Genomic DNA, 23,211 nt, shown 5'->3' on the forward strand with positions numbered 1-23,211 from the left:
GCCCCTGCCCTGTAGTCTAAAGGGGAACAGCTCTGGGGTTCACAGTTTCACTCTCTCAGTTTAGGTTTTTCTCAAAGCACACCCTAACGCATATGGGTTTGGCTGCCGCGTCTCACCTGGGCAAGCAGGTGAGACGTGAGATGAGGAAGGGGAGAAACAACACTGTGGGTAGTAATCATAACGATAAATGCTAATTCGTCTCTTTCTCAGCCAGCAGCCCCCAAGCCCATCTTCTGTACCAGACAACGTGCTGGGGCTCGTTACCCTCATGGTCTCCCAGAACCCTGCTAGAGCGACTCCCCGGGGTGAGTACTCGCAGTGTCCTCATTCCATAGATGATTCGTGGAAGGTTAGAGAGGTTCAGTGGCTTGCCCACGGTCACAGAAGCGGTCAGTGGCACAGTGACCTGTATAAGCCGGGCCAGTGAGAGGACAAGGTCAGATCCTTACAACTGCCTGGCTCTGTGTGTGTGTGTGTGTGTGTGTGTGTGTGCGCGCGTGTGCATGTGCGTGTGTGATGCATTTGTTAACGGGGGAATAATAGTTTACCCCAGGACAGCAGCCTAACCCCACAGGCGGTGCAGGAGCGGAAGCAGCCGGCCCAGGGAGTGGGGACAGAGAGCAGCCTCAGGCATCCCCGGGCTGGGAGGTGGGACACCCAGCCATCAGCACTCGGCCGACTCGTCCTGGCACGCAGCTCTGTCGCTGACCGGGCCGATGCCACTCCTGGGCAGAGCACTGGCCCTTGACCCTCAAAGTAGAACAGGGTGCGCCCCCTTCCTCGGATGCTTGGTTGGACCAATGACCAAACAATGAACTGGATGTTATCCTAGTAATTAATCCTATTCTGAACCACCAAGATAATCCATCTTCACCATCACCCATACACAAAGGAGAAAGGCCCCATAAAACAAAGAAAACTTAAACATCACAGTCCCGGCCCTGACTGGTGTGGCTCAGTGGGTTGGGTGTCATCCCGCAGGCCAAAAGGTGGTCCGGTCGATTTCCGGTCAGGGCACACGCTGGGGTTGCAGGCCGGGTCCCTGGTTACAGGTTTGCTGGAGGCAACTGGTCAGTGTCTCTCTCCCTTTCTCCCTCCCTTCCCCTCTCTCTAAAAATAAATAAATAAATCTTTAAAAGCAAAAAGCCTCACAGTCCCACCACTGGTATTTGTAGTACATCCTGGTTTTCCCCCTGAGAATGCAGGTGCGTTTAGTAAAACTGAGGGACTGCATGTAACCACCTTCTTTACTTACAATGTATGTTAAATACGGTCTTTAAGTCATCTTCATGTGTTTTCCGAGGGCCCTGGGCTACGCCATCGTGTGAGTGTGCACCGCTCTTTAACCAACCCCACGTTATGGGATGAGAAGGCTGTCTCCGGTTTTTTACATTAAGAAAACTTCACAATGGACTTCACAGAAAAGAAATACTTGTGGGCATTCCTGATTACTTGAGTCCGTCTCGCACCAGCTGTGCCACGCTGGGGGTGCTCCCAGCGTCTCTGGGCCCAGGAGTACTGCTGATCTGAAACTCAAAGTGCTGGCGATCCTCCTGCCCGTAACTGTGAGTCCCACCCCACCCAAGTGCTCAGTCGGACCAGGGGGCGGGAAGGTGCCGTGACACTCTCCTCCCGAGTACCAAGCAGCCGACCCACTCGCAAATCCAGTCTGCGCTCTGCCACTGGGGGGACCGACACCATCAGTAGGTCTTCAGCAAGTACAGGTGTCTACCATACAAGTAGGACCTTAACACGTGCTTATGGAATAAATGAGCGATGCAGACTAGGTGAACACTACACATTCCTGAACCAGTACCCCATTTTCCCATCACCATTTCTGCCTCAGGACCTTTGCACAAGCTGTTCCCTCCGCCTAAAATGCTGTTACAATTTTTCACCTGGCTAATTCCTACGCATCATTTAGAGCTCAGCTCAAAAGTCCCCTCCTGCAAAGCAGGTCAGGACCCTCCTCTTATCCGATTACAGCATCGTGAGCTCACTCTGTCTTTGTGGTTCTTCCTGCACGTGTGGCCCCTGGATTATTCAATGACCTAAGAGCTGCTTTCTCTCGCTGAGCCATACGGGCCAGGAGGATACCACCTCTACCCCTCGTTCACCCCCGTGTCCCCAGTACTTAGGACGTGTCTGGTCCACAGCAAGCATCCACGGAACAGGCTACAGAAATAGAGCAATTTGTGTTCTGCCCCTGGGACACCCACACAATGGCAAAACTACGGGGACATTTGAGCACCACATCCTTACACCTTTATCTCCATTGTCTGGAGCCCAAAGAGGTCGCCCCGCCTGTGTTACGGAATGATGAGCGTGTCCCCCTGCTGATTTTTTGAAACTCGCCGAGAACGTTGTTTTGAATGATTTTCCAAGGGGGACAACTGTTTTGAGGGCTGGGGTGGGGGGGGGACGTTAATTCGGAATTCTTGTCCTGTTCTTATGAAAGAGTGAGACTGGTGGCCTTGTGTCGTTGGTAAGGGCATTTGGAAGGCGATCTTTTCAAGTCGCTTTTGTATCTGTGTGTGTGTGTGTGTGTGTGTGTGTGTGTGTATGCTCGCGCCCATCAAAATAAATACCTCTTAGAGGACCGTCAGAACTTGGTGGGTGAGACTGTACTAATTCATTCTCTGTGGGGACGAAAATGCCGTTGACCAAGGTTCTCCACCGCACATGAAAAAGGCGGAATTGTCCTGTCTTTATAACGAATCCACATTTCCTGGGAATTCTCCCCCTAGGAAACGTGCGGAAGGATCTGATTAAATGAAGAATTTGTCATCGACATGATGCCCGTTATTCCTGTTTCAATGGGATGTGACACTGCGGCCAACTGAGATGAAAAACATTCTGTGGGACTAATTTACTTACCAGTTTGCTGCTCTGCACAGCCTGCATATGTCATATAGGACCAATTCACAAACCTAAAATGTGTGTCTTAAATAAATTTTGTGACGGTCCGTCACGTTGCGTGCATTGGGACCTCCAAGATACTCAGCACCGGCAATGAATTCAAAGAGAGAGATCCTTCAGAAAACCAAGTAGTGGTGGGTGTGACCTACAGCACGGCGATACCATTTATTGATCAGTTGGAATTCCTGATGGTTTTTCTTTTCCAATGCTGACACAAATTCAATGAAAACGAATACCCCCATTCCAGGGATAGAAACCAGTGGATACATGGATTCAGTTCCATCACACTCAAGTTCAAGACCCTAAATACCTTGAAATGAGCGAGAGAGGGCAGGTGGGGTGACAACGTCACCTGGAAGACAGCAACTCCTTACTTCCTCTACCTGAGTTCGTTGCTATGCAGTCGGTAGAAAGAACAGGGGGAAAAAATGGGTGTTCAAGTCCCTTGTATTTTGAAGCACATAGTATTTATTAGGCATTACTTGGCACACAAAAATACGAAATGAGTACTTAATTCTCACCCTCCCCCGTAGCAACATAAAAAGACAAAATCGCCTGAAGCACACGCACATACAAACAAACTCACACACTCTCACGTACTGGGACATACTCGGCCTCTCATATTACCCTGTTCTTTTTATTAGGGTCAGTTAAAAAAAATTTTTTTTAATCAAGAAAGCAAAGCACATTCGAAAGGAGGAAAAAAAAAAAGAACGCAAACTTGGTTTTGAGTATCAATAAAATTAAAAGCTCTTGGCCAGCTCCCATGCTGGATTTCATGTTATTACTTAATTAGAACTCCTATTTATAAATAAATAGTACCAGTAAAATATTACATCTGAAGAACCCTGCAATAACGTTTTACTTACACACTTTCTTTTTTTTTTTTAATACCGTTTTCTGCTTTCCATAACCACAGTTTGGCGTCGGCATCTGGCGTGATCTCTGTGGCGAGAACTGGTCGGTGGGCACGTCTTGCCTCTTCGCGAGGAATTGTGGGTTTTGCTTTTGCATCCAGTTGGGTCGCCGAGAGGTTTGGAGGCTGGGGCTGGCTTTGTTTTTTCTTTTTTTTTTTTATCAGGACGAATATTTATTTTGGCTCTCTCGCCACTCTTGTCAGCACGGGGCTTGCCCCTTTTTTATCACAGTTCTGCCCGCATGTAAACCAGGGCTCCTTAAGTTTTTCAAAGCCAGCTTTCTGGCCCAGGAAGCTGGAAGCCACGCTTGGGCGACAGATGGCTTGGAAAGCCCCGGCGCTGGGAAGACGGGAGAACAGAGTAAGAGATGGCGCCGCGTGGAGTCCAAGGTCATCCTGCCTCCCCCAGAAATCAAACCGGGCTCCGTGACGATGGGGAAGGTAGGACACAATCAGAGAAGAGCTGGGCACGTAGGGGACCTTTTCAGAACAGTACACGGCGGAGGTAGGTCACTTCTTCGTCAAGGGGAAGGCGGCAAATTTAGATTTTAGGGGGTGGTTCACGGGAGGGGTCCCCACAAGTACAGACTTGGAAACGTACTTGCCGCGGACCTCCCCCAAAATAAGGGACTGGGTCCCGTTAAGAAAGTTGAAAGAAAAAAAATATATTATTATTTATTATATAACAATGTCAACATTAACACCAAGGCAGGAAAAGGACTCCAACTCCACGTTAGGGTGCGATGCTCGATGAGGCAAGACTTTCTGGGGACCAAATGAAGAAATCAGGGAGGACCCCTGGCGGCGGCATGGACACGGCCCAGGGTCAAGTGTGTGGTGGCTGCGGCGGGGGCGGGCCTCATCCTGTTTCGTGTTTGGTTTTGAAGTTTTGAGATGAAACAACAAAGTCACACTTTTTGAACTGTGGTTTCGGGGATACTGATTAGATCAGTGTCTGGGGGGGTCTCGAGTGCAGGCGTGAACATGGGGTACAATGGAGAGTCTTGTCCGTGGGGTTTCTCTGCTGCTGCCTCTCTCCTCTCTCCCGCACGCTCTCCCTCTCTCTCTCCCTCTCTCCTTCTCTCTCTCTAGCAAACATCTGTGAGGACGCGGGCCGCCCTTAGCTATTCTCGCTCCACTCCGGCACCATGCCGACCCCGTGCACAGAGTGGTACTGGTGTGGGGACAGGGTCCTCGGCACACCGTGGGAGTAGAGGAACTCCGACGGCTGCAGGCTGCCGGGGGACTGCAGGCCAGTCTGAGGCCCACACTGCCTGACCACAGGCTGGTGGGCCACGGAGGTCTGGTGCTGGAACATGCCCTCTCCGAGCTGCGGGGAGCCGTGGTTGGCGATGCCGGCCAGCCGGGGGACCAGGGGCCCCGAGGTGAAGTGGGCGGAGAAGTGCTGGTAGGGCAGCCTGTCCATGGGTTGCACGGTGGTCACCGTGCAGCTGCTGTAGGAGGGCATGCTGGGCCACGTGTTGCAGCTGATGTCCTCCAGGCTGGGCACCGGCTCGCTGGGCGGCGCGGAGCTGGCGTACATGCAGGCCTGCCGCTGGGCCGACTCTGTCCGGTAGGAGGCGCTCAGGCCCTGCTGCTGGGGGTAGCTGGGGCGGTAGAACGGGTCCTCTTCGCTGGGCGAGGTGTCCATGTAGGGCTTCTTGTAGGGGTGGTCTGCGGTGGAGCACTCTTCATCTGCTGAGACAGGGGGAGAGAGGGCCGTGAGGCCAGGGCCGGCCGCCTGGCCCTACAGGCAGGGACACCGGAAGTCACGTGTCCTAGGACTGGCAGCCCAGGCTCCATTCTGCTGCAAAGGGGGGGACTGCCATGGTGAGGACCTTGGCCATGGAGTTCTAAGCAAACACTCTGACCTTTCTGGGCTCGGTCTCTTGGTTGCAAAACGGAAAGGGTCCTAACAGCATTTTGCTACCCGGGGAACGTTGAGACCGAAACGAGAGAACATGGATTCATCCAGAGCTTGGCACAATGGAACACTCAAGACATAAGAGTTATCATTATTTAAATTATCCCCCTTCAGCCCTGGCTGGCGTAGCTCAGTGGGTTGAGCGCAGGCTGGGAACCAAAGTGTCCAGGTTCGATTCCCAGCCAGGGTACATTCCTGGGTTGCAGGCCATAACCCCCAGCAACTGCACATTGATGTTTCTTTCTCTCTCTCTCTCTCTCCCCTTCCCTCTCTAAAAATAAATAAATAAAATTTTAAAATAAATAAATAAATTATCCCCCTTCCCCCCAGCCTAAATTTGCATACATTCCACAAAGGCAGGGCACTTCCAGAGCCTGATTCATCCCTAGTAACAAAAATATAATAATAAACCAACAATAGCAGTAAAAACAACGCACAGTGTTTTAAGCACTCCCCGTGAGGTGACACGGTTAATCTTCACAACCCCTATGAGATGAGTCCTATCATTATCCCCATTCTACTGCCGAGGACAGAAGGGAGACCAGAGAGGTTAACAAGCTTGCCCCAGCCTTACAGAGCGGAGTAGTAACAGTGGGTTTAGGCAGGATCGGGATCCAAAGTCTCTGCTCTCCGATACCACGCAACACGGAGAGGGCGTGCCGTGCCTGTCTGTGCAAAGGGCGGAAGGAGGGATGGGCAAACGCACGGGAGCTCGAATGAATGCGTGTCCACACCCTGTCCTGATGCCTCGCGCCAGCAAGCGCCTGGTGCGGATCTGCTGAGTCAGCACAAACGGCCGAGACCCCATGTGGCGGCTGAGCCAGCCCCTTGGGTGCTCTGGGGCAGGCATTCCCTAGCGTGGGGCAGCGGATGCGGTCCGACCCCTCTGTGCTCACCGACCACTTTGGGAACTCACAAGAGGGCTGGGCTCTCTGCTAGAAAAATGCATTGTCATGCAAAGTTCAGGGGGTGGTGCATGCACACCACTTCCGGGGGCTCGAGGACCCCCTCCTATCCAGACTCCGGGTTCAGACGTCTGGACCTGTCTGGGGCGGAACCTGGCTTTTCCACCTCCTTCTGCGCGTGTCAGCACCTGCCCCGAGAGAAACTCGGACGTTCCCTGTGTCCGAGTCAGAGTCGGTCATCCTTACTCCACGGGGGGCTGAGGATGCAGTGAGCTGGAGCATGAAAGTCTCCTGACAGGGTGTTTCCAAGGGCGGCTCCTGAGCCAGGGTGACCCCATCAATCGGCCCCGTGGCAGGTCCCGTCTGTAAAGACGCACCTCCAGGTGTTTCCCTCGGGGAAACCGTACTTGGGGCTTCCTACCGAGGTGCAAACCTCAACTCGAGATTCATTCTGAGCTGCGGCTCTACCCCGAAACCGTAGATTTTTCTTTCCTCATCTTCCAATTGCTTTCTAATCAACAGATGTTAAGAACTGCATCTGTGGTTAGGGGGCGTGAAGAAAAACGAAATGCCGGGACATCCCTGCCACTCCTGGTGGGGTGGGGGCATGAGGGAGGAACACAGGACTCGGCGATGAGGGGACACAGGAGCTGTCACTGAGGGGGCAGCTACTGAGGGACCTTCCTCTCCTCTCCCAGCCACTCCTCCAGGTGCCTGCTCTCACTCCTGTCTCACAGGCAGAAAGGGAGCCTCCGGAAGTGACTGACCCGAGGTCCCGCACTGGGAAGGACACAGGCTGGAGTCAAAGCCAGGTCGGACCGGCTCTCCCTACCGCACCTTGCCGCTTGCTCTCTGGATCTCTACTAGCCCAACGCCACTCGCCCCGTCATTCCACAGGCGTTCCTGTGGCCCTACCAAGGGCTCAGGTCCTGTGCCAGGTGCTGCAGACAGACCGGTAACAGGTAGTGACGGTCCTGCTCTTGGCACACATCCGTGGCCCCTCTGCACTCTTCCCTGGGCACTGAGGGCGGGAGGCTGACCTCTGTGACCAGAGGGGGTCCTCACATATAAAGTCCCAGCCAGTCATTCCCCCCGACACTAGATCCTCAGACTTCCGACTGCATTACCAAACAGCTCCCCAGCTGGGGCGAGGGAGCCTGGGCGTGGCTTCCACCCCACATCTCCTCCTGCCTCCTTCTCCCAGCGCCTCCCACAGAGGGTCAAACATCTCCCAGACAAAACACAGCTACGCTGGGGTTGTACCCACGGAGCAGCCAGCAAACTTATTTCAGCCAGACTCTCTCTCTGGGACACATCTGGGGCCCATAGGACGCCCAAAGATTTGTCCAGAAAAAAATGAAGAGGGCAGCCACCCTCCCAGGTGCTCTGTCTACATCACGCCAGATGTGTGGAGACGTCCACATTTTTCACTTTTCAGCTGGGCGTTCTTTTGGCATCTTGAAGACACGGCTACACTCAACTTTTTTTTTTTTTGTCTTGGTCGCTTCCTCCCTTGATTTCTTCCCTCCATTCTTGCTTCCACCCCCAGATCCATAAATCGGAATGTTTCCATTGTCGCTGGATTCAGAACCCTCGGGTTTTCCGTTTAACCAGGGCGTTCCCCTTCGCAATAATAAAAAGTGCAGCTGCTACAGGGTACCCTTGGCAAAGGAGAGAAAAAAAAAAAACAACAAAAAAAAAACCCAAGGCAAAACTAACCGTTCCCAAGTTTCTGATCCCCTTCCAGATTTGTTACAAGTAAAAAAAAAAAAAAAAGGAAGAATAATATGAAAAAGGCTGGAGCTCATTTTGGAAAATCATAAAATTACACATTCCAGGCTTTAATACCCCAAAGGTCTGGTGCAGAGACCTAAGGAAAGTTCGGGGCTGGCTCATCGATGAAAGCGGGTCCGGAGTGCTCTCAAATTCCTCCTGAGCCTCACCACATTGCAAAGACGCTCCAAAGCAAGCATCCAAATTTCAGGTTGTGATAAATGCTTTGGATGTAATCTCGCCTTTATTTTGGTTATGGGTTGCTTTCTGTGTTTTTTGGGGGGAGGGGGAGCCTGGTAACCGATCAACAGCAAAGACCCCTCTTGCCAGCCAAGTCATGTTTCGCTTCTACAGCGAGGGGAGGGGGCTGCCGTCGAGGGTCCAGTCCTGGGCGAGTCAGGCCCCAGCTCGGCTTCGGACAGCCGTGTGAAAAGAGCGGTCCCGAGCCCGACAGTGGATCTCGGAAGAGCAATAAAGCTCTTCCCGGTTCTGACCGCCGATCGCTGCAGAGCCCTGGGGGAAACCCCGGTCCCTTGCATTTTTTCTCTGGATGCTATTGCTTCTGGGGAAAAGTGGCTTTAATGATGAATCCAGAACAGAGGTTTTAGGGCACGGAGTTATGTCTTTGGCTCTCACTGGCTCTGTGACCTTGGATGAACCACTAGGACGACTCCAATCTCAGCTCTTGACTGTACATGATGATAGTACAGAAATTTCATGTAGGAACTGAGATAATCAGAAGTGCGGTCTAGTTTCTGTCCATCTTCCTTGCACGTAAGGCAAGTGTGTAAGTCTTATCTGTCTGAATAATGGGGGGCTACTCTCTTTCACCTCTTTTCTCTCTTAGAAGAGTGGACAGATGGCTTGTGAAGGTCATCCAGTACTGGAAGGTATTTGGGCGGATTCCAGAGCCAGGAAACACACAGCTGCTTTCAACTCACTTTCAAATCACTAATCCCATTGAACAAATATCACCGCCATTCCCACATGGGTCATTTCCCTTGGCAGCTGAGTTCATCTGGGCTGAGACCAGAGCGGTAGAGTGGGGAGCAGCCACTGTTGCTGAGTGACCTTCAGCAACACAGAAGTGGAACTATCATCCAGGCCTCTGACTCACTGCACAGTGCTCTTTAGGCTACAGAGTCTTAGCCTCTCGGCTTTCATGATGCTCACGTTCAAAGAAGATGAAAGGTGGTAACCTTGGACCAGATGGATGGACAGATGGATGGATGGGTAGAAGGAAGGAAGGAAGGAAGGAAGGAAGGGAGGGAGGGAGGGAGGGATGGAGGAATATAGATGAGTGGATGGATGGATGAATGTGGGGTAGATGTAAGGATGGATGGAGGATGGATGGACCGATGGATTGGTGGGTATATGGATAGATAGATGGATACATGGATGAATGGATGGATGGATGAATGGATGGATGAATGGGTGAGTAGATGGAAGGATGGGCAGATGGAAGGATGGATGGATGAATGGATGGGTGGGTGGGTGGGCAGTTGGGTAGATGGAAGGAAGGAAGGATAGATGGACCGATGGACTGGTGGGTAGATGGATGAATGGGTGGATTTTAGTTCTTAGCTTAAAGTAGAAAGGACTGCAATGGTCTTGTAAGAACGTCCTTGATTAGGAATCAAAAGACTCCAGTTCAGATCTCAGCCACTAGCCGAAGCCACTGAATTTATTCACTTGCTTACTGTCTGTCTCCCCCAGTGAGACACAAGTCCCACGAGAGCAGGAAGCTCTGTCATCTTGCTCTCATCCCGAGCACCCGGCACAGTGTGCAGTACGAAGGAAAGGCTTGATCACATATATCTGACGAATGCATCCCTGGTCTGCCCTCGCCAGTCACGTAACGTTGGCAGTTTAACCCAACCCCTTCGTCCTCCGCTCGCCCCTGCAGAACGGGGAAGAAGGGCAGCCCCCTGGCTCAGAGACCTCGGTGAGGCTCCAGGGAGGGAAGCCACGTGAAATTGCTCTAGAAGGCACACAGCGCTGAGAAAATGCACCGTGCAAAGCCCTTTACTGTATGCACTTCCCCTTTCCCTCCCGCCTCTGACCCCCCCGCCCTTCGAATATCCAGTGCCATTAAAGGGCTTGCCTAAAACTTTTATTTGGGTTGCCTTCGGTTTCTAAAGGGGTGGGGGCTTGCCAGGGTGGGATGGGGGAAGGAAGACAGACAAGCGTGCTCCCAGGCCCCGGGGTCCCAGCTGCGGTCGAGTGGCATTGATAAAAGACCTTCCCGGCTCCATCCATCGGGATAGATAGTTTGGAGACAGCTGGGCCCAAACACAGGGAGCCCTCTGGCCTGCCTGGCCCTTTGACATTTCATTCCGGCCTCCTGGGCTCATTGGAAAGGAGACAGACAATGGGGGGAAGTCAGATAGTGAGCGGGGCGGCCAGGGGCCAGGGGAAAGCCACCCATGGAGTTATCACTTAACGGGAATCCCGAACTGGAAGGAAACCTCCGCTGATTCCTTATCACTTTACAATGGGAGGCTGATGATGAATTGCTTTCTCTGTCTCGTGGGTGTCTCGCAGGCAGGCAGGACAGACAGCACTTGGCTGGAATGTTCCCTGCCCTGGGAGCTTTCTTTTGGGGGTGGAGGGAGGTGAGAAGGGCAGAGGTTTCTGGAAGGGTGAAGGGACGGCGGCGGGGTGCCCGTCCCAGGCGCTCCCGGGGCACGGATCACGGGGTGGGTATCGGGCGGGGGCACTCACTAGGTGGGTGACGCTGGGCCGGTTACTCAACCTCCTGGCCTCAGTTTCCGCATCCGTGAAAAAGGGGCAATTCTTCACCTCGTTATCTCTGCCCGTCACCGAGTCCTGATGCCACCCACATCTCCGGCTCTGCTCCCACACCCCGGTCTGAGTGACCATCAGCTCATGCCCCCAGGCTCCCGACAGCCTCTCCCAGAGCTCTGAACATCAACTCTCATCCCCTCCTGTCATAGCCAAGGGACTGCTCCAAGACAAAATCCAAATCCTGTCACTCACGGGTTTAAACCCTCTGAGGCCTGCCTGCCGTGTTAGGATGAAATCTAAAGTCCTTAGGACAGCTCACAAGGGCTGACTTCGCGCTGTACCCCGGCTTCCCCTACCCTGGCCTTCTGTTCACTACCCAAGGTGGGGGGCAGAGTCCCCACCTTCCCAGGGGCTATGCACCTGTGCCTAGATGCCCACTATCTCCCCCTTCCCCTCTCCCACGACAACTCCAAGCTTAAATTCCTTCCCGATCCCCTCCCCGAGTCTGATACCCACTTTCACGTGTATCTCCTTCACGGCATTCGATCACCATTCGCACCAGACAGTCGTATAGTTATAGTGTCTGATCTGCTTGTGACAACGTGAGCTGCGCGAGGGCTGGGCGGTGCCCAGGTAACGTTCACCAAGCACTTATGAGCCAGGCCCTGCTCTGGGCCCTTCACACGGATGCTCTCATGTCATCCCCTAACCAGCCCACAGGGGCAGGACCACCGTTACCCCCAGTTTGCAGAAAAGACAGCTGAGGCTCAGAAAGTCAAAGCAACAACTTGCCTGGGGCCACACAACTGGAGAATGTCTACTATGGGGGTATCTTGCCGTGGACCAGCCATCAACTCCAGCCTCCCCAGCGGCCACCTGGAGTTGACCTCCGGTTCACGCAAAGATCCCACGAAGTTCCCCCTCAAAGTCAATGGCTCCCACAATGGAAAGCGGTTCACCGGCCTCCCGTTCAAAGCCTCCCCACTGCATCCTCCAGGAATGCACGTATAAGATGCTGCTATAAATATTGAACCTAAAAAAGCGCCTTGATTCTTTTTAACTTCTTCCTCCTCTTCTTTTGGTCTGGCATTAATTTAATAGACAGAGCTCCTAATTCAAACCTGGTGAGCTCTTAATCAGCCCGCTTGACCCAGTCTCGAGAGCAAGTCTCCCGTGGAGGACGAAATTTGGAGACTGTAGCTGATAAGCAAAGGGGACAGGACAGAGTGGTGGTTCGGGGCCCAGGAGGAGTCTGCAGACCAGGCGAGGGATCAAATTCCAGCTTCAAGAACTGCCAGCATGTGAGTTTGCCTTTCTGAGCCTCAGTTTCCCCATGGGTAAAGTTGGTTCATCGAAGCACCTTCTTAATAGTGTTCTTGAAAAGGCTGCGGTCTGGAACCCAGGCAGGGCACCCCTACATATAATAGGAAACAGAATTGCCAGGCAGGGACCTGTGCTCCGTGAGACATTCATAATCCCCGCTCGTGCCTGAGGAGGCAGACATGTTTGCAGGCATCTGGTCCCCAGCCCATCCGGCAGCGGGCTTGCTGGGAGTCGGGCCAGGGGGCCTGGTGGGGTGATGCTGCTCAGGCCTTTGAGATCCAGGGAGCTTGGACGGGCTTCAGGTAAGTCTGGAGAACTCAGCCTCCCCCAGGTCAGCTCCCCAGCCCAGGCTTGGACCAAAGACAGGTCTCCCCTCCTTCAAAATGCAAGACGAGTAAATGTCAGACAGTCAAACTGCGAGTTTCCTCGCGTAACCCCAGCTCCAGAGAAAGCCACCAGAGCTCCGTGTCCATTGGTTCTTATTACTGAGTTTGCTTGTGAGGGCCGGACACTGGGCACTGGACTTCCCAAGGTGCGGTGTTGGCTACTGAGGCTTTGAGACACAACGGGCCGCTCTAAAGACCCAGATGCTGGCCTGTCCGAGCGAAGCACTGAGTCCACCCTGTGCCCAGTACAATCATAATTTCACAACATCTTCACGCCAAGCCTGCGGGACAGGTCCAATCATAAGCCCCAGTGCACAGATTTTTTTTTTAAAAAATTGAGGCACAGAGGCCCTGATTGATGTGGCTCAGTGGGTTGGAGCATCATCTCATAAACCTAAGGGTCGCAGGTTCGATTCCCAGTCAGGGTGCATGCAAGAGGCAACCGATTGATGTTTTTCTCTCACAGGAATGTTTCGGTCCCTCTCTCTCTCCTTCCCTTTTCCTCTCTCTAAGATCAACAAGCATGTCCTTGGGTGAGTTTTTTTTAAAAATGAGTAGAGGAGTTAAGTAACTGATTCTTAATCATAAAAATTTGCAAACGGCAAAGACAGGATTCAACCCAATGATCTGATTCTGAAGACCATGAGCATAACCACTAGGCTACATGGTCCCTCCCCCTGTATCTGATTCCCAAGCCTTCACCAGGTGAGCAGAGTTTCTCTTTGCTTCCTTCAGGGACCTGCTTTCTGGAGCAATGTGTGCCACTTACACCATCACAGCTGCCACCAAGCTCTGTGCTTATAGGTATCTGGTGCTCTACAAAACTTAGCGCCATTTACAGAGCAGGAAACTAAGGCACAGAGGGGCTAGGATACCCTGCCTGAGGTCACACAAGAAGCTGGTGGCAGAGGTGAGACTCGAACCAGCGTTTCTGGGCCCCATTACTCTTACCATGCCTGTCTGCAGCTCACACCTCGCCATGGTTCTAGTAAAGCTGAACTCAGCCACACTGCCCATGCCACCTGCGTCAATTCTGGTTCAGGAAACGGGCCACCAGGAATGTCCTCCCTTCATCTAGTCCCTTTGGACTCAAATGACCAAGGAAAAGTCATCCATTTGTTATTTGGCAAAGGAAACTATGAATATCTTAGACACCAGCTTAGTAGATTGGAAAAAAAAAAAGGATGCACAGAAGAGAAAATCAGTTGTGACCCTCCCTCCTTCCCCTCCCCTCCCCTCTCTTCTTGTTTTAATGCTGGAAAGGAAAGAAGAGCTAAGAACCCACCCGGGAGAAACTCTGGCGCGTGAGCTAAAGAGACGCAGCCAATTAGAAGGACACTCTCCACAGCACAGCTCGTGATACAGCCAGCAACGCTGGAAGCGACCTTCCAGTCTGCTAGCGAGAGTGACAGCATGCACTCACTTCATCTTTTTGAGGCAATACTTCCTCTTCATCAGTTAAAAAAAAAAAAAAAAAAAAGAAGAAGCAGCTCCAGGTTCAGATATCTACAACAGACTCTGAAGTTTAAAAAAAAACCCTGCAAGTTGCAAAACACACAGTTTGATGCCTGGCTGGCATAGCTCAGTGGATTGAGCGCAGGCTGGGAACCAAAGTGTCCCAGGTTCAATTCCCAGTCAGGGTACGTGCCTGGGTTGCAGGCCACGGCCCCCAGCAACCGCACATTGATGTTTCTCTCTCTCTCTCTCTCTCTCCCTCCTTTCCCTCTAAAAATAAATAAATAAAATATTTTTTTTAAAAAAGAATATAAAAAAAAAACATAAAAGCAACACTTCTTGTGTGTGTGTGTGTGTGTGAGTGTGTGTCAGTGAAGAAGACAGATCTGGACCTTTCACGTGAGTTTTCCCCACGGAAGGGGCTGGCACTGGGGGAGGAGTGTGTGACTGGTATGGTTTGAATTCTCACCGTCTTTCTGTACTTTTGGATCGTTTACATTTTTTAATGAATAAATGTAGTCCTGTGCCCGTTTTCCCCCCACAAGGAAAGAAAAGAGGTAGAGAAAGAGGCACGTTGGGTGCGGGCTGTCACACTCACCTTTCCTCTTGGTGCAGTGGTAGATCTGGCCGTGCTCCTGGGGCAGCGGGTACGGGTTGGGCGGGGGCAGGAGGTCCTGGGAGGGTCCGGACACACCATTCTCACACTGGTACTGGGACCCCAAGTTGGATGAGGTGGAGAGAGCTCGAGGCTCACTGCTGAAAGGGCTGTGGTTGGAAGCCACTTTTTGTCTCACCGTGCTCCTAGGAACCACCGGATACTCTTTACTGAAAGAGAAAAGGTGGGAAACAACATCAATCGGTGCCCTCCTATAGATCCCCCTCCCCACTGGCTGAGCCACGGGGTCAAAGAATCCACCAGAAAAGTCGCAGAGAAGGAAACAAAGGGGTCTTTGATGAGCAGAGTGATCCGATTATACTCAAGTGCACCATATGCCTTGGATGTACACATTCGGGCACTCACTTTTCGTGCCTTATGCATTAGGCAAGTAGGTGTATCAATAGTCCAATATGTATGGAGAAAGGTAAATGAGTCAAGAATGGCAGCTGACCACTGGGTTAGTCAGGGAGGATCCACACAGGTGGCTGCTGGCGCATTAGAAGTTCCTTTGGAGCTGCTCTAAAAGGAAATTCTGAGATTTTGTTACCACTGACAAAGAATAACAAAGACTCCCAGTTCAAAGGGGTGTTGAGAGAAGCCGTGAGCAAATACATGTGAAAAACCGAATGAGAATGAGCACTCAACAAATGGCAACTGTCATCATTATGTCACTGTTAATATACTTGGTTTCCTTTGCTATCTGCGCATTTTATTTTGTGCATTCCATCGGGTTATTCTAAGCATTAATCCACGGTTGTCACTGGACTTGCAGTGAGCTCCATGGTAGGGAATGGGTTCCGAATCCCTGCCCCGAAGAAACTCGTATCAGTAAATCCCAAACATGGTTGTGATTTTTGCCATGACCCAGAACCAACTTTCTTTAACTTACTGCATTTCCTAAATTAGCTTCTTAAAAGATTTTACTTATTTATTTTTAGAGGAAAGGGAGGGAAAAAGAGAGGGAGAGAAATATCAATGTGTGGTTGTCTCTCACATGGCTCCCACTGGGGACCTGGCCTGCAACCCGGGCATGTGCCCTGACTGGGAATCGAACCAGCGACCCTTTGGTTCACAGCCTGAGCTCAATCCATTGAGCTATACCAGCCAGGGCCTAATTCAGTTTTTATCCAAATAGTTTAGCCTGACTCTGAGCAATAATATCTGTGAAATTATGGGCTTGTGATGCTAATTATAGCTTCTCTAATGCTATTAAAATAAATCCTTATCTATTAAAATCGAAGAGGACACCTGAAATCATCTCCTGTAAAAACAAACACTACACCTCACCCATTTTGAAGGATGCTGCAATGGCCCATTTTATCCTCTCCATAACCACAGGAAGTGGGCATGTTCTTGTCTGCATCTTACAGCTTAGGGAACTGAGGCCCAGAGAGATGAAGCAACTTGCCCATGGTCACAGGGCTGGGCAGAGACACACTGGGAATCTGACCCAACAGCCCCTGCTGACTTCTGGGCAATCACCTAATGACTTCTGTCACTATTTAGAACACAATGTGCTTTCAGGGGAACGGGGGTTTGGGGTGCACGATTTCCACCCCTCAGAGGTGTGACAGCCTTCCCTCTGGGCCACTGCCTCTGTTTGTCACGCGGAGCGTGTCAGAGCAGCCAGGCAGGGGATGCCAAGTGTCTGCCAAGTTTCCGTGAGGCTCCAGACACGCTGAGGACACCCAGGGGTCCCCCAGCCGAGTGTTCCCGTGGCATGCGCCATCTCAGAACCGAAGCTGGGGCCATCCTGAGCAGCCACGCCGCCACTCAGCACCTCCCCCCTGGGGCCGGGAGGCTGCAAGGAATGGAGCTAGCTTCAGAATCCTCGCTCTGCGGCTCCAGCGACGTCATGGAAAATGAAGAAGAATTAGAGTCATAATAAAAGCTGTCAGACCTCGCCGGCAATCCCGTTTGGGTCTGCTGAGTGGAAGCGCTGGGCTGCCTGAGCTCCCACAAAAGGGGGAGGATCTCTTTTCTAGCTTTTATACTCTTAACGGAGACGGCGATTCTGTTTTAATTAAAGAAAACTCCCAAAAATGTTGGCTGCGGGAGTTTACAAGAGAACATATCGATGGGCTCCAAGGAATTCTCCGTGCCAGTGTTGCCAAATTGCACAATCCCTCTCTGGAAAGGGCGAGCCCTGCCTTTGATGACTGGCACTCAGAGAAACGGGAAAGCCGCCTCACCCCCATAACCGCTTGTCCCTCGCGGCTGGCTGCTCTCCAAGGAGCCGGAAACAGCCCCACCGCCAGCCATGCGCATCTCCTCTGGTGCCTGAAATACGACGTCGGCAAGCTCATCTGACAGGTGTCGAAACAGGGTATGAACGGGTGAGGCGGCTTCCCAGTCAGTAGGAGATGAGAGAGGCAGTGAGGAAAGATGCTACAATCCAATGGCATGTGGGTGACTTTCACAAAGCTCTTCAGAGAGCCAAGCGAAAGGGCCGGATTAGGAGCAACAGAGCAATGATCTCTCACGTCCTCGGATGAGCAGATCAACTGCAGAATCCAGAGCATGAAAGAATTAAAGTGGAAGCTGAAAAGCTCTTGTGTGTCTGGAAAGAAAGGCGGCAACAGAGGGCTGGTGTCTTATCACCCTCATCACTACACCACCACCACAACACCATCATCGCTATCATCACCATCACTATCACCACCATCAACAGCAGCGTCATCACTGTCACCATCCTCATCCTCATCTTCCTCTCCATCATCCACATTGTTCTGTAAGTGTCTCCTCACGTCCCAGCCACTGTATTGGTTGGCTTCTACACTTTCTCTCGCTTGATCCTGGCAACAACTCTATTTTAGGGTATGATCGGATGTACTTTAGCAGTGAAGAAATGAAGTCTCAGAGATGTTCAGCAACTGGCCCCAGACCACACAGCTCAGAAGAGGTAACAGTGGAGCTTCCGCCCAGGTCAGCGATATTCCAAAGCTCTTGCCAACTCACCCTTTTTTTTTAAAGATTTTATTTATTTATTTTTAGACAGGGAAGGGAGAGAGAAAGAGAGAGAGAAACATCAATGTGCGGTTGCTGGGAGCCATGGCCTGCAACCCAGGCACGTGCCCTGACTGGGAATCGAACCTGCGATGCCTGGTTCGCAGCCGGAGCTCAATCCACTGAGCTACGCCAGCCAGGGCCTAACTCACCCTTGATAGTAGGAAATTGCTGCCTTCGCACTAACTGCTTGGGCAACACAACTGTCCTGTGATCAAAAGCTTCCTGGTGGTAACAGCGCTGGGCATTGGCTACACCCAGGCAATGTCAAGTTCCACCGGCCAATCTGCTGAGCCTACCGTTTGAAGAACCTTTGGTTTACCATGAAATCCCACTGTTCTCGGCCATGTCAACAGCCGTACGCATGTCCTGCCGACTCGCTCTGCACAGTCTGGGCTCACAGGACACCCACGGGGGGTCCCGAGCACCTCGTTTCGCCCTGGGTGTCGGAGCTCGGGGCCCGCAGACCGGCCTCTCGCGGGCTCTCACATTCTGTTCCACGTGAGCGAGTGCCATGAATGACGCCATTGTCGCCGGGCCTGGGTTGTAAAACGTTACAAGGGAATATTGAAACCCGTGGCCAAGCTGCACCCACAGCATGCCGCCAGCTAACGAACGCCCCTGAGAACCTTTTTCCACTGCAGCGGTCTGAATTGGCCTTTTCACGGCGGCAGGTGGCCGGGCCGCTGGCGCGCTGGGAGACGGTGTTGCTGTTGTGCCCTGCGATGCTTACTCAGTTTCTGGCAGCCTCTCCCAAACAACCAGAGCAGCACAGCGGGGCAAGGCCAGGGACTGTAGCATTCCTGTTCTCCGGGAGCAGATTCCCTCTGGCTAGCACCCCGATCTGCGATTAAAATTCACGAGGGGCCCCACCATCCGGAGGCAGCGTTCGCCGTTTGTTAACCCTCCGATACGCTGGGGGGGCGGGGGTTATTCTGATGTAACGTGTGTGGACACGCAAAGAACCGGGGACGGTGCACCCCAGGTGGGATTTAGCTCAGTGCTAATAATAACCGCCCTCTCCTTCACATCTACAACCGCTTTATTACTCTGTTCGCACCACGCCCGCGAGCTGGGGAAGGGATGCTGAGCTCTGGCCGCTCCTGCAGGCTGGGGAGGGCAGGGGGACACAAGAAGTTACCTGGATTTCCCACCACTGACTCAACCAGGGCCCTGTGTTTGGAGGGGCACCGAGAAATGCACCGAGAAATGCAAAGACAGCTCCCTCTCTGTCCCTGAGCGGCCAAAGCTTAGCTTCAGTTTGAGATTGTGGGGCTCCCTTCTTAAACCTCTAGCTGTCAGGGTGGGCGTTTCAGGCTGGGGCTCTGAAGTCAGGCTGGGTGGCTACGGCTTACTTCAGCCCCCAGGAACCTTGGCCATGTGGGACTGGCTAGATTCGTCCTCTCGCTGAGCCTCAGTGTTCTGTCTATAAAATGGGGATAACGAGAAACAGCACCTCTTGGGGTTGTAAAATAATACGGTACAGAGGCAACTTAGCATATATTTGGGTCACACCGCTCAATAAACACCAGCTTATAGATCACACATTGTTATATTTTGTTTTTAATGTGATTACGTTTTGAAGCAGAAGTTCTTATCTTACAAGGGATGTCCAGTGGTCTATGAACATCCCCCCACCCCCCACACCATCAATTATCACCAATTATCAGATACTTAGAGCTTGTCAGTTTGCTAGGGAGTGGTCCATAATTGCATCAGCTACTCAGAAGGGGTCTTGGATTTAAAAAAAAGTGTGGGGTGATACTATGGAGCTGGCTCTGACGTCACAAGGGAAGTCACGGACCAGCTCTGTGGATGACAATTCATCACATGTCCCTTTGCCTCAGTTTCTCCCCTTGCAGAACGGAGCGATCAGACCCACGTCCCATATCAACAGTTGAGATCCCCCGAAGTAAAAGGTAGATGTGAAGCCACAGATAGAAAGGTCAATGCCAACTACACCTCCGATGGGCTCACGGTGTTGCCAGGCACCTCGCATTGCATCAAGAAGCTCACTATTTTAGTCCCGTCCCATACAACAAACAGCTTTAACAACTTGAACCGTGTTCAGCAGTAATAGTTTTTCTCAGCGATTTGGGGGGGGAAGCTGGAAAGGAGTGGTTGGTTGGAGGCTAAGCCTTGGTCCTTCCGGAAGCCGGAAGGCCAGAGGGGCCAAGTCTAACCGACCTTCATCGAACGGCTTCCTGTACCCAAGGGCAGCGTGGGGAGGCCTGCTCTGCTCTGACAGGAATCACATGCAGAGGTAAGGCAAGGACTTCTCGGTGACCTTCAGGGCAAATGGTGACCTTGGCAACGTCCCCCCAAAGCAACAACCCTGCAGGAATGCTACATGTCCTGTGTGCCGATCCAAAAGTCTGCCTGCCCTCATAGGAAAGAAAAAAGAAGAACACCTAGAAGGGAATGGGTCTCTAAAAAAAAGTTGTCCAATGTGGGTACATTCATGATTGGGATGGGGTGGCTGAGACACAGGCCTGTGAGTGGGGAGGAGCAGGGCTGGGGAAATCTCCTGGGGAGTGGGTTTCCAACTGGACTGCATGCTGTGATGGCCTGGGAACTCTTCTTCTAAACCGTGACTCCTGATCCCACCCCCCATGCCCCCATCCGCATCCAGAGACTCTGATCTTTCCACACTGCCTGGACGTCAGGAGTCCTTAAAGTTCCCCAGGGGGCCTTATGCAACAGAGCACACTGAATGAGTCAAGGTACACTAAGTCCTGAGACAGGCAAAACCAACCTGCCATGAAAGAAAACCAGAACACTGGCCACTGGGGGCGGTGCAGGTGGGGATTCCCCGGGCAGGGCGAGTGTGGGGTAAGGACGTCCCAGGGGATGGAGGCTGGGGTCCTTCCAGGACGTGCATTTGTCGGAAAGGGAACGGTGCCCTTGAAATGTGTCTTTCACTGCATGTCAGTTTTACCTGAGGCATCATAAACAATCAATCCTAGTTCATGACCAGCATGCTGAATGAAGTACGTAAGGGTGGAATGTACTCAGGTCTGCAACTTCGACTGAAATGTATCAGAAAAAAGGTGGACAGATGGACTGGTGGGTGGGTGGATGGATAATGGATGGATGGTGGATGGATGATGGATGGATGGGTGGGTGGATGATGGGTGGATGGGGGGTGGATGATGGGTGGATGGGTGGGTGGGTGGATGGACTGGTGAACGGATGTCTGACAGACCAAACGCATGGCCAGATATTACCTGAAGAACCTAAACAGGGGTTCACGTGTGCTCACTGTGCAGTTCTTCCATGTTTCCTGTAAGTCTTACATGTTTCGTAACAAAACCGTGGTGCACACTCCAGGTGCTACTAATGTTCCACCAGAGTGGAGCACCGAGTAGAGAAAAGGGTCCTTTCACATGAACAGCACGGGGGGCTCTATTTCCAGAAAATAAGGTCACATGTTACCTGGGTGTGTCCTTGCTCATTCGGACAGGGCCCCGGGATTACCCTGGTGTGGCCAGGGGACACCTCCACCCGAGACCTAGTCCAAGGGCAGTGTCTGGCCCCTCCCTTGGGCCACTGATTCTGACCCCTGAGGGCGAGCCCCAGAGACATGCTTTTTAAAATAAGCCCCCCACCTCCCAACCCCAGGCAATTGCGACATCTGCCTGAAGTGTGAGAGACACTGTTCCCACGGGGACGAGTGAGTGATCTGCCCACAGCCGGTGTCCCCGAAGAGCAGGCACATCCGGGCAGGGGGCGGGAAGAAGACAGTGGGGACGAGGGTGGATGAACAGGGAAAGGGGAGGCGGACCACTCTGAGCATCCATCCCCTCGGGACAGCCGTGAGCCCATGGGGCCCCTTGGGACAAGCCTGTTTCACAACGGGGCCAGCTCTGCTTCCCTAACACAAGGCCCCCCTGTTTTGTATAAACCGACGCTTCCCTGGGGGAAGCCATGTGGCTAGCCAAAAATACAGCGGGAAGCGAGGAGGCAGGGCCCTCTCCAGAACCTTGCTGGAATCACTCCTCATCCACTGGGCCCTGTACAGGAGGAAGGGCTGGAGAAGCAGGGAAGGCTCCCTTGGACGAACTGTCATGTTTTAGGGGTCCCATGAAGCCTACGAAGTTGTTGGATATTTTTTTGTACTTGTCTACTGAGGCTGTCATAGAGTGCCTTGCTTGACTTGAATGTTCAGAAGGGGTCTGAGACCCCCGAGGGCGGAGGTGAGTGTAAGCATCACAGAGGCCGGGGAGAACGACCCATTCCAATGCAGGTGAGCAGAGGTGTCCCTGGACCCAGGGTGACCAAGCAGCCTATTCGGTCCAGCTGGGGCATCGTGGGCTGCACGTTCTCCTACCTGAGGCCCCCGTCCCCCCCCATGCACAGGTGCCCACACAAAGACGAAGGAACAGAGGCAACCTCAGCTCTTCCGTGAGGACCCCCGAAGCCACCACCCGCTCCTGAGGGACACGGCCCCACCTGCTAGCCCCGGGAACCTTCCACAAAGACGGCCTGGGGCAGAAAGGCCAGGCATTGCTCACGGCCACGCCGTGTGGGGCAGAGCACGAAGCGCCTGCTGCCTGTTCCTGTTCTGGCCTTTGTTACAAGCGGACCAAGGGCGGAAGGGGGATTCGCTCCACTGGAGGAAGCCAGGCCCGTCGCCAGGCCTCTCTCCGCACCTTGACTGACCGTGTGATCCTGGGCAAGCCAACCTGGCCTCTGGCTTTGCAAGGCCACAGACCCTATCTCACACTTGACATTGGTCCGGCATTGCTCTGGGCAGACACCACGCCGAGGGCTCCCGTGCCTACTGGGACAGTGTCATGACTCTCCTTCCAGCTAGAGCAGGGCTCGCTACACCTCCCCCTTGAATCCGGGCCCATCAAGTGAGTCCCTGGGACCGCTCTATGAGCAGGATGCAGCGGAAGTGACTGCACACGTGAGCAAAGGCCACGCGGCTCCTGCCTGCCTCTTAGGGGCGGCCAGCCAGCCACGAAGGAGCCCAGCTCCCTTAAGTCCACCATGCTGGACGGGCCACGTGCATGCGCTCCAGGTGGCAGCCCAGCTGAGGTCCCGGCTGGAAGCCAGCCTCACCGGTGGGCCATGGGACCGTGCCATCCCGGATGCCCAGCTTTGTCATGCTTCCGGACACCTGGCAGCCCTGCCGACATCTGGCTGCGAGCAAGAGCCTCCCAGGTGAGTCCCTGCCAAGTCCCCAACCCATA

General features: G+C 52.8%; 1 protein-coding gene across 5 annotated transcripts in view; it reads right to left on the reverse strand.

Annotated features, from left to right (window-relative positions):
• Window positions 1-4,707: 4,707 nt before the first annotated feature.
• The window catches only part of TBX5 (T-box transcription factor 5), a 44,963-nt gene continuing 26,459 nt past the window's right edge, over window positions 4,708-23,211 (reverse strand). For 4 of the 5 annotated variants that reach the window (XM_036013801.1, XM_036013800.1, XM_036013802.1 and 1 more), the window contains 2 exons: window positions 14,948-15,174; window positions 4,708-5,533 (listed from right to left, as the gene is read on the reverse strand). In XM_036013801.1, coding sequence (XP_035869694.1) covers window positions 4,956-5,533; window positions 14,948-15,174 — 805 coding nt within the window. In that variant the 3' untranslated portion in view covers window positions 4,708-4,955. The remainder of the gene's footprint in view (window positions 5,534-14,947; window positions 15,175-23,211) is intronic. The other variant, XM_028528112.2, reaches the window with a different exon arrangement.

The sequence above is a fragment of the Phyllostomus discolor genome, chromosome 13 (genome assembly GCF_004126475.2).
Source record: "Phyllostomus discolor isolate MPI-MPIP mPhyDis1 chromosome 13, mPhyDis1.pri.v3, whole genome shotgun sequence".
NCBI classification, from domain to species: domain Eukaryota; kingdom Metazoa; phylum Chordata; class Mammalia; order Chiroptera; family Phyllostomidae; genus Phyllostomus; species Phyllostomus discolor.